This window comes from Chanos chanos, chromosome 5, assembly GCF_902362185.1.
Source record: "Chanos chanos chromosome 5, fChaCha1.1, whole genome shotgun sequence".
Lineage (NCBI taxonomy): Eukaryota > Metazoa > Chordata > Actinopteri > Gonorynchiformes > Chanidae > Chanos > Chanos chanos.
The window spans coordinates 18713897-18726934 of NC_044499.1; the positions used below are offsets into that span (position 1 = coordinate 18713897).

The window sequence follows — 13038 nt, forward strand, 5'->3', positions numbered from 1 at the left end:
TGTTGATCTCTGATCAGCTGATATCTGATATGGCTGATCTCTGCTGTGTTTTTTTTTTTTTACACTCTCTGTGGTGCTGATGTCTGATCAGCTGATATCTGATATGGCTGATCTCTGCTGTGTTTTTTTGTTGTTGTTGTTACACCATCTGTGGTGTTGATATCTGATATGGCTGATCTCTGATATGTTTTTTTTTTTTAACTATCTGTGGTGTTGATATCTGATATGGCTGATCTCCGACATGGTTTGAATTGCATATGATAGAGTAAGAAGGATTAGGATGTCTTAGATCCTGTATTAACAAATGGAATAAAGATACACACAAAAAAGAGAGTCAGAGTGTGATTTCACGTTGGTCACATTGAGATTTTTGCAGAAAAATCCCATCACGTGTCCATCCCTGGTGCGTTCTGCAATATCTATATCTGTAACTCCTCAACAGATCCTGGGAAGCATCTCTGTAAGAGTTTCTCCCGACCTTACACCATTCCCTCTGCTCTACCGTACTGTGACGTGGTAGTCTAAAACATGTTGACCTTTCATCTCTCTCTCTCTCTCTCTCTCTCTCTCTCTCTTGCCCTCTCTCTCAACTTTTAGAGATGCTTCTAAACCATTCTCTTTTTCTTGGACCAGCACTTTGGAGGATGTTCACTCAGATCCCTCCTCTATCTGTTTGGCTCACGTTCTTGTTTTGCTTTATTTTTATTTTTTTTCTCCACGAGGAGTGGGATGATCACACCACCTCCTTCCTTCAGCCTCTCTCAGCCTACGCATTGACAGTCTGCAGCAGAGAGAGCCTCGATGGTGTTCCAGGAGGTGAAGGTGTCCATGAAGGACACGGGCTCATAGCGCGTCGGTCGACAGCAGGGGTGGGCGCTAATTTTCCTGGCCGTCCGTTTGGGCACGCTGCCGTTGGCCAGCATGGCGCGTACGGCCAGGTCGTAATTACCGCGGGCCCTCTGGCAGGTGCCCACGCAGTACTTAAAGAGGATGATCTCGTCCGAGTCGAAACCCAGGCCCAGGTCGCGCACTCGTATCTCCTTCTTCTCCATGCGGCAGTCGTGGCTGCTCTGGCCCTTCTCTTTCTTCTTCTTCTTTTTCTTGCGAGCGCCTTTTTGGGAGCGGTCTGAGGAATGGAGCGAGCGCTCCCACCGGGCACGCTGCTGGTCTTCGTCCTCCACCACCACAGAGGGCTCTGAGAGATAAACCGAGAGAAAAGAAAAGGGAGAGAGAGAGAGAGAGAGAGAGAGAGAGAGAGAATTGGTAGAGAAACTACGTGTCTTCCTTGTGCAAAAGTCCGTTGAGAGGAGTGTGATGCAAAGTGCCCGCAAGACCATTTCTTCAGAAATACACTCACCAAACAGGTTGTGCCATGGAGAGTGGCTGTCACTCCTCTCCTCCAACTCATCTTCCACTTTTGCCAGAGTCTCTATTAAATGCTGCTTGTCAACCAGGACACCGTCCAAATCCACATCTGCCTGTGGGTCTGCCCTTAACACATTCCTGTCACCAGTCACAAGAGGAAGTAAAGATACAACGACCCACAGAACCACCTGAAAAAATGAACAGACAGTTAGAAAGACAACACATTTCCCTTTTACCTAAAGCACTAAACGGCATGAACACACACACAAACCATACACACACGCACGCACGCATGCACGCACGCACGCATGCACGCATGCACACAAACTAGTCTTCAAATAACACTAGTCTTAAATTAGAGAATCATAAGAGAAGTTAATTACACATACCTTCCATTCCCTTGGTTGGCATGAAGCACCTGCTACGGTTGTCATGGCAGTGGCCCCTTGTCTGACCCGACCTTTTTGCCGCCATTTCCCACCTGCACGTAGAACAAGGCAAAGCTCTGTTTATTGTTCCTTCCCGCAAGGGGGGGGGGGGGGTACTGTAAACTTTAGGGGCAACATGCGGGTGACACGTACGTGTACACACACACACACACACACACACACACACACACACACACACACACAAAGATATATAAACTAAAAAGGTGTCCCATTAATCATTGGCACAATGCTTTCCCAAAGCATGTTTATTGTTGTGAAGGAAAAAGGCCAGCGTGATCGCAGGAACGCAGCTAGTGTCGACAGGTCTGTGAACAAAGGCTAGTCAGTGAAACAGACCGTTGTTCATTGCATAAACAGCCAGGGCATACAGTGCAGTCAAAAGCATTCTTGACGCTGCCTAGATAAGTCTTTGTAAAAGGGAAACAGTGCAGAGTCAGTGCTCTGAGGGGGTCTAAAACCACAGAGATTGGGAGATTCTGATAAGAAGGACGAGCGATGCGCATGTTTATTGACTCAAAGCAGTGTGTGACTGTATAACCTGAGTAAGGGCAGCTGATTTATATAAGGGTCGCCGACAGGGCAGTGAGTTTCCGTTAGCATCCTTCACACTGCATGAGTCTATCAAACAGTGAACGTCTCAAAATGATTGATGAAGAAGATCTAATGATCTGTAAGAAGTGACAGTGAAGCTGGTTGCTGAGCGTAGCTGTCAAGTTAAGATATGACGGTAGTTTTGTTTTGACGTTGCGTTTCGGGGAGATAAATTACACCCTCCCACACAAAACTTGGGTAGCGCTGTGGGAAAGCTGGAGCAACACCACCGATAAATTTTGACCTTGCCAGAATTTTTTTCTGAGGTCCTAGATGTGCAACTGAGGGCAAACTGTATATTGTTATTCTTTTGCACTTCCAAACCCAGCCAGCAGAGGGCATTATGTCAAGCCCGAATGCCCTATGTTGCTTTAGAAACAACCATCATCTCGCAAACTCCAACTATTCTCAGTGTTCACGTCAATATAATATAATTTCATGCACCACCCCCCTTGATATTCAGAGCGATTACTTATGGGCTGATTCTCAGAGGGGCAGATGTGAAATATCAATAATTCACAAACCTCACGAATATCACTGTCATATTTTTGTCAACTCTCTGGTACATATGTGGTTAATGGTCTGTGAAAAGTAAAAAAGAAAAAAAGAAAAAAAAGCTTTGGTTGGGCTGCCTTTCATTTGTGCTATCCCATCTTTCCCTTCTCCCCATCCGTCCCTTCCTGATTCTATCTTCCAAATACAGGCAAACAATGTTTTTTCACCTTTTCAGGACATATTTATGGCATCTCTAGAAGAAGAATATGGCTGTGGGAGAGACGGTCAGCAGCCAAATTTCAAAGGAGAAAAGTCTGCAGTGAAAAGACACACTCCACACTCTAAAGAACTGTACACTGTCTCATTACAGCACAAGACACAGACAAATATATATGTATGTTCCACTTTGAGTGTGACGCGTGATTTCATGTGCCGTATAGTTTTTAAGTCAAAGACTGTACATATGTAAACTGCGTAGAATGCAAAGTTTTTGTCTGCACATATGCAAGTATGAGTTATTGTTACTTGAGGAATGTGTGCAGGACAACACTGTGTATTTTGGGGGCCAAAGCCCACACATGTTAAGGTTTGGATGTAAACAATTTATCACATCATATAGTTCATTCTTTTGGTGAGTCAGAAAACATGTATCACTCTATAAACACAAACTCGCACATCATGTGAAAGGTCAGTGCGTGCCACCTTTGATTGAGACCAGTCTGAAAACAATATGTTATTCAATTCTGTGGGACTTTTTGTTTGTGTATATGTTCTTGTAGGCATGAATGTACATGAGACATTTTGCTTGTGAATACACACATCTGTGTGTCTTGCCAAGAAAACTCTGAAGCCTCTGGCAGACTGCTGTTCTAACACTGAGGCTCCCTGCCAAACTCTATGGAGCACCTAAATCTTACACAGCAAACCAGCGCCAATGAGCGCTACAAATAAATTGATCAGATATGCTTGAGAAGACTCATTGGACTATTTGCTGATGATAAGGGGTCCGTCTATGTAAGGGACACATAAATATTCTGGCCAAGATTTGATGTTGGTATGATGTTCTGTGTTGGTTTGGGTGTTCTGTTGCTTGCTCTTTGCTATCTGTATCCTAAATAAACTCTCCTGGCCTCTTGTCTCTGGCTAACAGCTGTCAGGCTGTTTCCTGTTAGCTGAGCCGTCATGCTGAGAAGTTCACCACAGGTTATGATAAAACTCTTCTCTGCTTACCAAGCTCACCACAAGACACGTAGGTGACTTGTCTAAAACCCTCAATCAGTAATAAATCAGCCATCAGTCAATCGATATAGATTAGGAATCACATAGAAAAAAAGTTCTTTTGGCCAAACAGGCGTTTCATCAACTCGCATCAACCGGATGGGAATACTTCTGCCTCACAAAGGCAAGAAACAGCATTAAAAAGCACATAAGATTGAGTATAGCACCAATTACTATTGTGCAAGGAGAGTTCCAGTAAGCTTTCATGATGTGAAAACTTTATCAGTTTGCACAAAGCCTTTCAACCCCTTAAACAAATATTAAAGAGACACTGGGAATAAATGTGTATAAATGTGTGTCATTAACTCTCTTGATATTACAAGGCATGGTCGACACGGTGAAACTGAAGAGAGAGAGAGAAAGAGAGAGAGAGAGAGAGGGAAAGAGAAAGATATGCACAAGCAAATAACTCACACATCAAAGATAAAAATGTCATCACAACGAAGAGAATTCCTAAGCATGAAGAAACACTGTGCATAATCCCTTCAGCTAATCTGAAAATTATTCGTGCCCACCACAGAGAGCGGAGAGAAACAGAAAAAGAGTGAGGAGAAGGAGAATGAGAAAGAGACTTCTTGGCACTACAGCTGGTTGCGTTTAAATGTCTTTAGCGGTGTCTATGTGGGCCTGTCGCTTCATTTCTTCTGAATCAGGGCTGTTTACATCCGTGAGATGCTGTCGGAGCCTGTGGGGTCGAGCGAGCCCGCGTTGCCCGTGAGGAGCTGCAGAGCTAGGTGTGCTGATTGGTCTGGCTGGGCTTCAGAGCCTGCCCAACTGATTAAAGGCATTTTTCACATTCACAGTCACCTCTGCCCTTAGGCACGCTCACAGAGTGGAATTCTCTGCCATTGGATAACACCAGAGAGCTTGCAGGAGTGCAAGAGGAGCTGAATCACACTGCTAAATGCAAATTAACTGAGCGTGACAACAGATATACCTGCACATGCTCTTGACATCTGGGACAAAACAACTACCTGTAGATATAATTTACTATGTTGTTGTCTGAATGGGAATGAGCAAATGCAGATTACTAAAAAAGAAAAAAAAAATTGGTCAATACTCTACTTTAAGAGCTGCATCCTTATTGAGTAACTCTTAAAATATTACATGTACTTCTCTAACTCAGATTCTGTGAACCTGAGGAAACACATGGTATAGCACAACATTCTTCAGTTTAACCTTGATCAATCAAAAACAGATTTAAAGTATCTCTTGAAAACTCATGTGTACTGACAGTGTAATGTAATAAACATGTTCACAGTAATTTCTCACACCTGATGTAAAGTGTGAACTTTAGACAAAAATGTCAGAGACATCAGGGGGGTATTCCAGAAAGCAGGTTTATTGAAAACACTGAGTTAGTTAACTCAGAGCAAGTAGTAAACCTCCTAATAGAAGAGCCCTATGGCTTTGTTTTTTAGGAAGTTTACTACTTCCTCCGGGTTAACGAACTCTGAATTTTCACCAGACCCGCTCTCTGGAACACCCCCCTGTTTGTCGGCCCTATGGAGGTGACCAGTGTTTCTCTGGAGAATACTTAGAGTGAGAAGAGTAAAAATCAGAATGGCAGTTACAAGCAATGCTTCACTGATGTGAGAAGTGTGGTGTGTTGTTAGCTCTCGGATTATTAACCCTTTCAGATTGTTTGTCTGACCATGTTGTCAGCCATATTCATTGTGTTGTTGATCCCTGATGTTCACTTAGGGATACAGTACAATTTGGGAAACTAGCTCAGGCCTGATGTCAACTTAGACTAAACTTCGCCAATTATGTCAGACAGATTCCGATACCATCACGCAGATGTGTTCTCCGCAAAAATAATAAGATACTTATATCAGGACTTTCCAAACTTTGAGGGACAAATATTTATCTCCTTGAAGCAGTCCCTCATTTTCTCAGAGTAATTTAAATCTAATTTTTGAAAAAGTTTATATGGTATAAATTAATAATGGTGAGTGAAGACTTCATGTAAATATGAGTTTATAAACATTAAACGAAAAGATATGACACGTCTAAATTCCTCAACTGTGATCTTTCATTCAAATTTCAAATTTTATTGTGTCTGCTGGAGTTAACAAATACTGTTCTCCAACTCAAAGAAAGCTTTACACAACAGTGGTCAGAAGTTCTTAATACTCAGCTGTTAATTCAAATTTCTAGCTGTAAAAATTTACCTTACTTAAAGGAGTAAAAAGTGTTAAAAAAAAGAACACAGACAGACAAACAAACAAACAAACAAACAAACAAAACTAAAGAAGTAACAAAAAACGTTCAAACAGAAAGAATGCTGTTCAAGCGTTCTTATTAAGCCACCTGGCTACTCTCTTCTTCTGAGGTGTGTGGCAAACATCTATATGGAGTGAATTTCTAGCTATTACAAGATGTGAGTAAGCTAAAAAAAATACTAAGCAAAGATACTGAAAATCAGATGATAGAGACGAAACATCAGGTTTTACTTGTGACTTCTAAGTGAGGATGTGGTATTGGCTGGTTTTGACTAAAGGTCTCCACACTGATTGGTTGCCGTGGTGAACAGAGTGGGTCCTGTGTTACATCACTGTCCATTCCCCCCTAGCCTGCCCTGGCTCAACCAAAGCCATTAGAGGTGTTTCATGTGCCAGGTCTAGCTGTCATTAATGATGAGCTACAGCGTGGCTGGACAGGCCACACTAAATCAGCAGGGCAATAAAAGACACCTGGTGAAAACGGGGCGACAGAGTACACTCCACCGGCCTGGTCTGCCTGATCATTACCAGACCTGCTTTTTATCTGGGAGTGTGAGCTCAGGTCCAACAAACAGCTTACAATATATCTATCAATGCTTCATCTGAAACTCTCAAATCACGCATACGACTTCAGAGTCATATACACTCTCACTCCACGCTCTCACAAAGCACTCCCATAATTCCTCAAAGGCATCTTTTATTTCTGCACGGTAGTTAAACTGATTAAAGTAAAAATGGAAATGCTGAAATACACTCTGAATGTTAGCTTCACAACAATCTAATAATACATTAGTTCTATGATTCATATCCATCCACTGAATGCCTGAGTACATGAAATCTGAGCATATGATTCTATAATCCCGTTCGGGCAGAATGTAAGTTCTCATTACTGTCAGGATCTGGTCACTGGAGGATTGGAAAAGCGGTGAGATCTGACAAAAGACTGGCTTGGCAAACCCAGACCCAACCTTTCTCAGTTTCCAGCCTTGTGAAACCACAATGGTCTACATGAAACTGCAACTTGTTTTCTGCTTTTTCACCTGTCTGATTAATACTGATTAATACAGATCATTAGATTTCTAAGATCTGCACAAATGTGACCTATTCTGTTATCAGCCTCACATATGCACAACATGGCTTTGATATTGAAAACAATCAAATTATAAAGTCAAAGGGCTAAAATTACCCTGTCAAAATGGGAATGTCAATGTTCTACACTCTAATGTCTGCTGTGGTTGTTGACATATTCTGGGAAAGGCGGAGTATGCATTATTTCACTTTGTCATCTGTTTTAAATCTGCACATTAACATTAAATATGTGATCCTTAAGCTCTGCAACACGAGGAAGACAGACATATGCAAAGTATGATTGAAACAATATGACCCAGAAAGACCAGATTTGCACCTGTTTGTCAAAAAAAGGCAAGAAAACTTAAATATTACATTGTACAGTAGTTCTACATGTGGTTACAATTTCACTGGAATCCTGCCCTAGCAGCCCCTTTGACAACTATCCACAAGATAATTAATATATCTTTACTGTTCCATCCATCTCTCATTTCTGTGTGGTCTGTTTAGACTAGCAGTTTCAGGCAACATACCAACAAACAAACAGACGCTGAAAGGAAAAAACAATAGCCAGCATGATGCAGAGGAGGGACCAGGTGTACCCTCACTTTTAACTTTAATATACTGTGATGTGATAGAGAATGTCATTAGACCAAGTGAGTCAAGAGGACCATGCTGAATAACAAAATCATTTTCAGTTATTACAGATCTGTAAGACATGTTAATGGAGAGATGATACATGATTCAAACCATTCGAACTAACAGAAAAAAAAGAAGCTCAAATTCCTTTGTGCACGGTACATCAGCATTGAAATCAAGAAATGTACGAGGCATGAGCTCTGGGCCTTGACAAGAGAAGCATGCTGGTCTGCACTCTTTATTTTTGCTTTCCAAATCAAGTGGCCACTGTTTGCATTCCTCAACACGCCGCTGCCTCACGACAGAGTCTGGTAGCTTACCACTGTCCTATCCAAGAGTCTAGCCTCAGACCACACAGACAGCCAAACACAGACACACAGACATACACACACACGCGCACGCGCACACGCACACACACACACCACACACCACACACCACACACCACACACACAGACAGACACACACAGAGTAACACAGAGTAACACTAACATGAGCAGTAGAACTGTTACGCTGAGAGTGTGAACAGAGATGGTTTGCTATGGTCTTCAGACTGACAGTTTGATATAAAATAAACAAATGAATATGTGGGTACTGATTCACAGAGTGCTTATATAAGTTCATAAATGAACCCATTCCATTCATCCCTTGCATGCCATCAGTCCAAACAAAGTCAAGCCTGGGTTAAGATTGTGTAACAGAATAGTATTAAAAAAACAGCTAAAAGAAACATTCTGTTGGTATCAGACCTATTAGGACCATATTAAAATCTAATGGATTCAGAGAATAAACAGGTTAAGTATGATCAGTCTCTCAGGATATAAAACCATACCAGAATGGACCTTAAACTTTTACTCTAATCAACCCTTATACCACTAACCATTCAACTGAAATTCACCAGCTGTGAGATAGTATTGTAGCATCTAAATAATACTCATACAACACATGCATTTCTATTCTATTACTGTGTTGGACTAGAAGCTTTACCTACTCTCCTCTTCATTAGAATGCTGTCTTGACTTTCCCTTTGATACCCAAATACAGACATGATTAAATACATTTTAAAACGGAATAGCACAAAGGGAACACTTGGGTGAGCAAGTCCTTAAATGGGAATAAATTAAGGAAGAGAGGGGCTATGTTAGAGATAGTGTTTCAGTTAAGAGGGAGAGACAGAGGACTTGCAGAGATCTGAGGGGAAAACATGAGACAGTAGAGGGGTGTGTGTGTGTGTGTGTGTGTGTGTGTGTATGTGTGTGTGTGTATATGTGAGTGAGTGTGTGTGTGTGTGTGTGTGTTTGTCTGTGTGCACAACTTATTTTTTCTACCTTTTTTTGAATAAAACTTATATAAAGCAGTGTCTTAAAAGAATAAGCATTTTGGTTAATTTTTCTACATTTTTTTTTCAGTGACCAAGTATAATAAAATAAACAATCGATAATGAAGAACTACACAGTGGTATACAAAGTAGCCAGTTAATACACGTGTAACACAGCCCATGTAAAAAGACAGCTTGCAAACCCAATACAGAGGTCTACTATTGGACCTGGGCAGAGGACTTTTTGGTCTTATCAGTGAGTACACAGGTAATTATTTCAATCAGGTCTACACTTGGCCAATGAGGCCATCCCATCCTCATGGCCTTTACAATATAGCTTATGTCTCATTTGTTCAAATTAAGCTCAGTGAGAGGGGAAAAGTCAGCCATTAGTGCGTCTGGATGAACAAACGACATCCAAAGCATTTCCATGTCGCCCTGTTCAATCCCAGACAGGCTTCAAGTAATGACCTGGCCCAGCCTTTCAAAGGCACCGACGCCACTGTGATTAATGTATCTGACCTGGCAATTGCAGAGGAATACAGCTTATTGTATTAAAGACTGCTTCCAGCCCACAAACACCGGTGTACAATAAGTCTACTTAACATTCTTCTGCTATCAAAAGTTTTCAGAGAGATTCTCAGATAAAGAGGAGGAAAAAAGTTGATAGTAGTGTCATGAACTGCAAGAAATGTAACTCTGAATGGGTGCAAAAAAACTGAACCGAGGAAAGAACTTAACGACTGCACCAGGATCTTCTGAGAGCAGATTGTAATCCCTCACAGCGTTTCTCAAATCTCTTATTTTTACAAGTGTTTACATCTTTGACTTTACAGATCCTTTATTTTCTTAAGACAGTCACGAGTATCCCCCAAAAGTAATTAAATAACAGTTACAGATTCCAATTGCCCGGTGGCATTTTGAGTTGTTTGCATTCTGGTTGTGTGCCACTATTCAGCGGTGGCAAAAGGTAAACTTACACAAACCATTTGTACGTAATCCTTCATAACATAAGCAATTACACGCAAGGCTTAGGCACTGGGATCATTTAGAAGATGACTTACTTAAGTGACCACAAGGGGCAGAGAGGGAGTGAGGGGTGGTGAGGGTGATTCATACTTTCTGTTATGTGAAGTATATTGCTTTGAGTTGTAGATTGCTATGAAACACACAGATGAAGTTAACCGTTTAAATATCTTCACATTTATACTGAAAGCTTGGTGTCAACAGAGTGGATGTCTGACTAGTGTTGCTAGCTGAAAAAAAAAAAAAAAGAAAAAAAAATCGGGTGTAAATCTGTCTGTTGACAAGCATACTGGTCATAGTTCATTTTAAGATGTACATGAAACATCCTGAGGCAAGTCATAAAAGAGCAGAGATAGAAACAGTCTTTCCTTCCAGAGAGAAACGAGTGGTCTGAAAAGACTGATGCACACAGAGACTTATAGTGGTTCCGCTGACCCTAGGCAGGGCCAGAGCCTAGGTCAGCTGAGGCCAAAGGTGTGTGTATCCCAAGGCGGGATCGCAGAAAACTGTGAGATATCTCAAGTCAGCTCCAACGCATACACATATATTGGCCTTCCCTAACCACACACTGTCTTTTCCTACACATCACAGCAGCAGTTGTCTGCCCCCCCCTTCAACCCCCCCCCCCCCCCCCCCCTGCCCATCCTGCTCCACACTTTTGCTTCAGCCCAGCACTAGCACAACTGATTCCACTGATCAACCAAAAATTGATCAGGAGCCAAAATGAGGAGGCCCTGAGAAACCAGTTGAGAACTGATGATTCACAGTACCTTGCAGTTTTACCAGCTGTCCATCCATACCATGCAAAAAAGCTGTAAGTGCTGTCTCACCTCCAGAATGAACACTCAGACTCGCTGATTATTAAATTGATTCTTCCCTCACAATACACAGAACTGGTAGAATATATACCTATTCAAACAGAAGGACTGCACACAGCAATAGCAATCTCGTACAGTCCTCGGGCACCACTGTGTGATATTAAGAAATTAATCTAAATGAAGGCGAGAATCAGGTCAGTGACAAACATACGAACGTCCTGCTAGCACAGAGGAATTAGGAAAGGAGGAGGAAAAGCTCTCCGACACTGCCTGCGCAACATCTCCAAATCACCCATGCCTTTATGCATGAGAAGAAACACAGAGGGGAGAAAAAAACCCCCAGAATGTAGCGCTTTTGATTTCCAGTGAAAACTGTGTCGAATCGAAAAGTTCAAAGTCAGCCAGGCAAGAAACACACATGGACATGTAATCGAGCGCGGTACAGATAGCCACGACATTCTCTGGCCCTGGAGGCTCGTATGAAAGCACAGTCAGCACAGACCCCCTCGAATATTAACTCTAAAATGGAAATTAGGATGTATGGATATGAAATCCATACTCTCTGTGGGGTTATACAGTGAACATTTGGCCGAAGTGCTCTGATGCTTATTTCTGTGCCTACAGGTTACTCACTTAAACCTTTCTGACAAAAGTTATACAGGAATCATTTATTGAATATTTGTTCAAATACCATAAATATTCTGTGATGTGAGACAGTTTTTCAGAAAACTAAATACGAGCTTATACGTAGTCTGAAAAAAGTTGAACTTTTTTCTGATAGTCACATCAACATAATATGGAGGCGTAAATGACAGATAAATGTTTAAAACAGAACATAGCGGTGATTAAACCTTTGTGACTTTACAAGACCAACTCTTTTCAATACTTTTAATCTGTACATGCAATTAATATTAATGAGTATTAACAAGCTGAACTAACTGTGATTTGTCCACCAGACAAATTTAAAACGTCAGTAAATCCTGTCTAACTGGAATGAGATATTTGGCCTCATTCAAGACGCACAAGTAATATCATTTCAAATTAGAAAAAAAGTCTTTGACAGGTCGTCAGGACCACGCTATAAATTTTTATGTCAAAAACACAAGTAATGCAAGGAGAGAAATACGTAGGCGATACTAAAATCAAGCTGTTTGCTTATTTCGAGAACATAAGAACGATTGAGGGAAAAGTAAGGATGACAGGTACCGGAGACGCAGTCCCTTCTAGTTTCGATACACTTTAATTTAGTTCTGTTTCATAAGTTCTTTGAGAGTACAGTGAGAACAAACCAAAGGACGAAAATGACTAAAAAACGCTACAGACAACTCCACACAAAATTAATGTAGCTAACATGTTGTGCGTTACCGAATATTCCAAGCGTACTGGTCAAGTCTGAGAGCGCAAAACCCGATTTGACTCTTGTTCCTCGTCGGCAGCTGAGCATGTCTTGACGGTGAAAATCCACAAGACTTCCTTTAAAGTAACATAGCTCTCGAGCAATTAACTTTTTCAGGCATATAGCCTCCTCTTAAGCGAGAGAAAACTCCTCAAGGAAGACCAAGAAGCACCTCCCTCCGTGGCTTTATCCTGTGTCGAAAAAATATCAGATCAGTCTTGCAATCGGGAAACATAAGCTACTAATTGGGCAAAGCGCTCTATCCTCATTAAGAAAATAATAATAATAAAAATAACATTAATAACAATAATATTTATAACTTCTTTTGACATACAAAGATGTTACACTACGTTCTCATTGTGTTGGTGTCGA

General features: G+C 41.4%; 1 protein-coding gene across 1 annotated transcript; it reads right to left on the reverse strand.

The window, feature by feature from the left end:
- Positions 1–761: 761 nt before the first annotated feature.
- artnb (artemin b) lies at positions 762–12745 on the reverse strand. The gene is made up of 4 exons (XM_030773585.1): positions 12636–12745; positions 1755–1846; positions 1358–1553; positions 762–1195 (listed from the first exon to the last, which is right to left on the reverse strand). The coding sequence occupies exons 1-4, from the start codon at positions 12712–12714 to the stop codon at positions 762–764; spliced, it is 801 nt and encodes a 266-aa protein (XP_030629445.1). The 5' UTR covers positions 12715–12745.
- Positions 12746–13038: the final 293 nt, after the last annotated feature.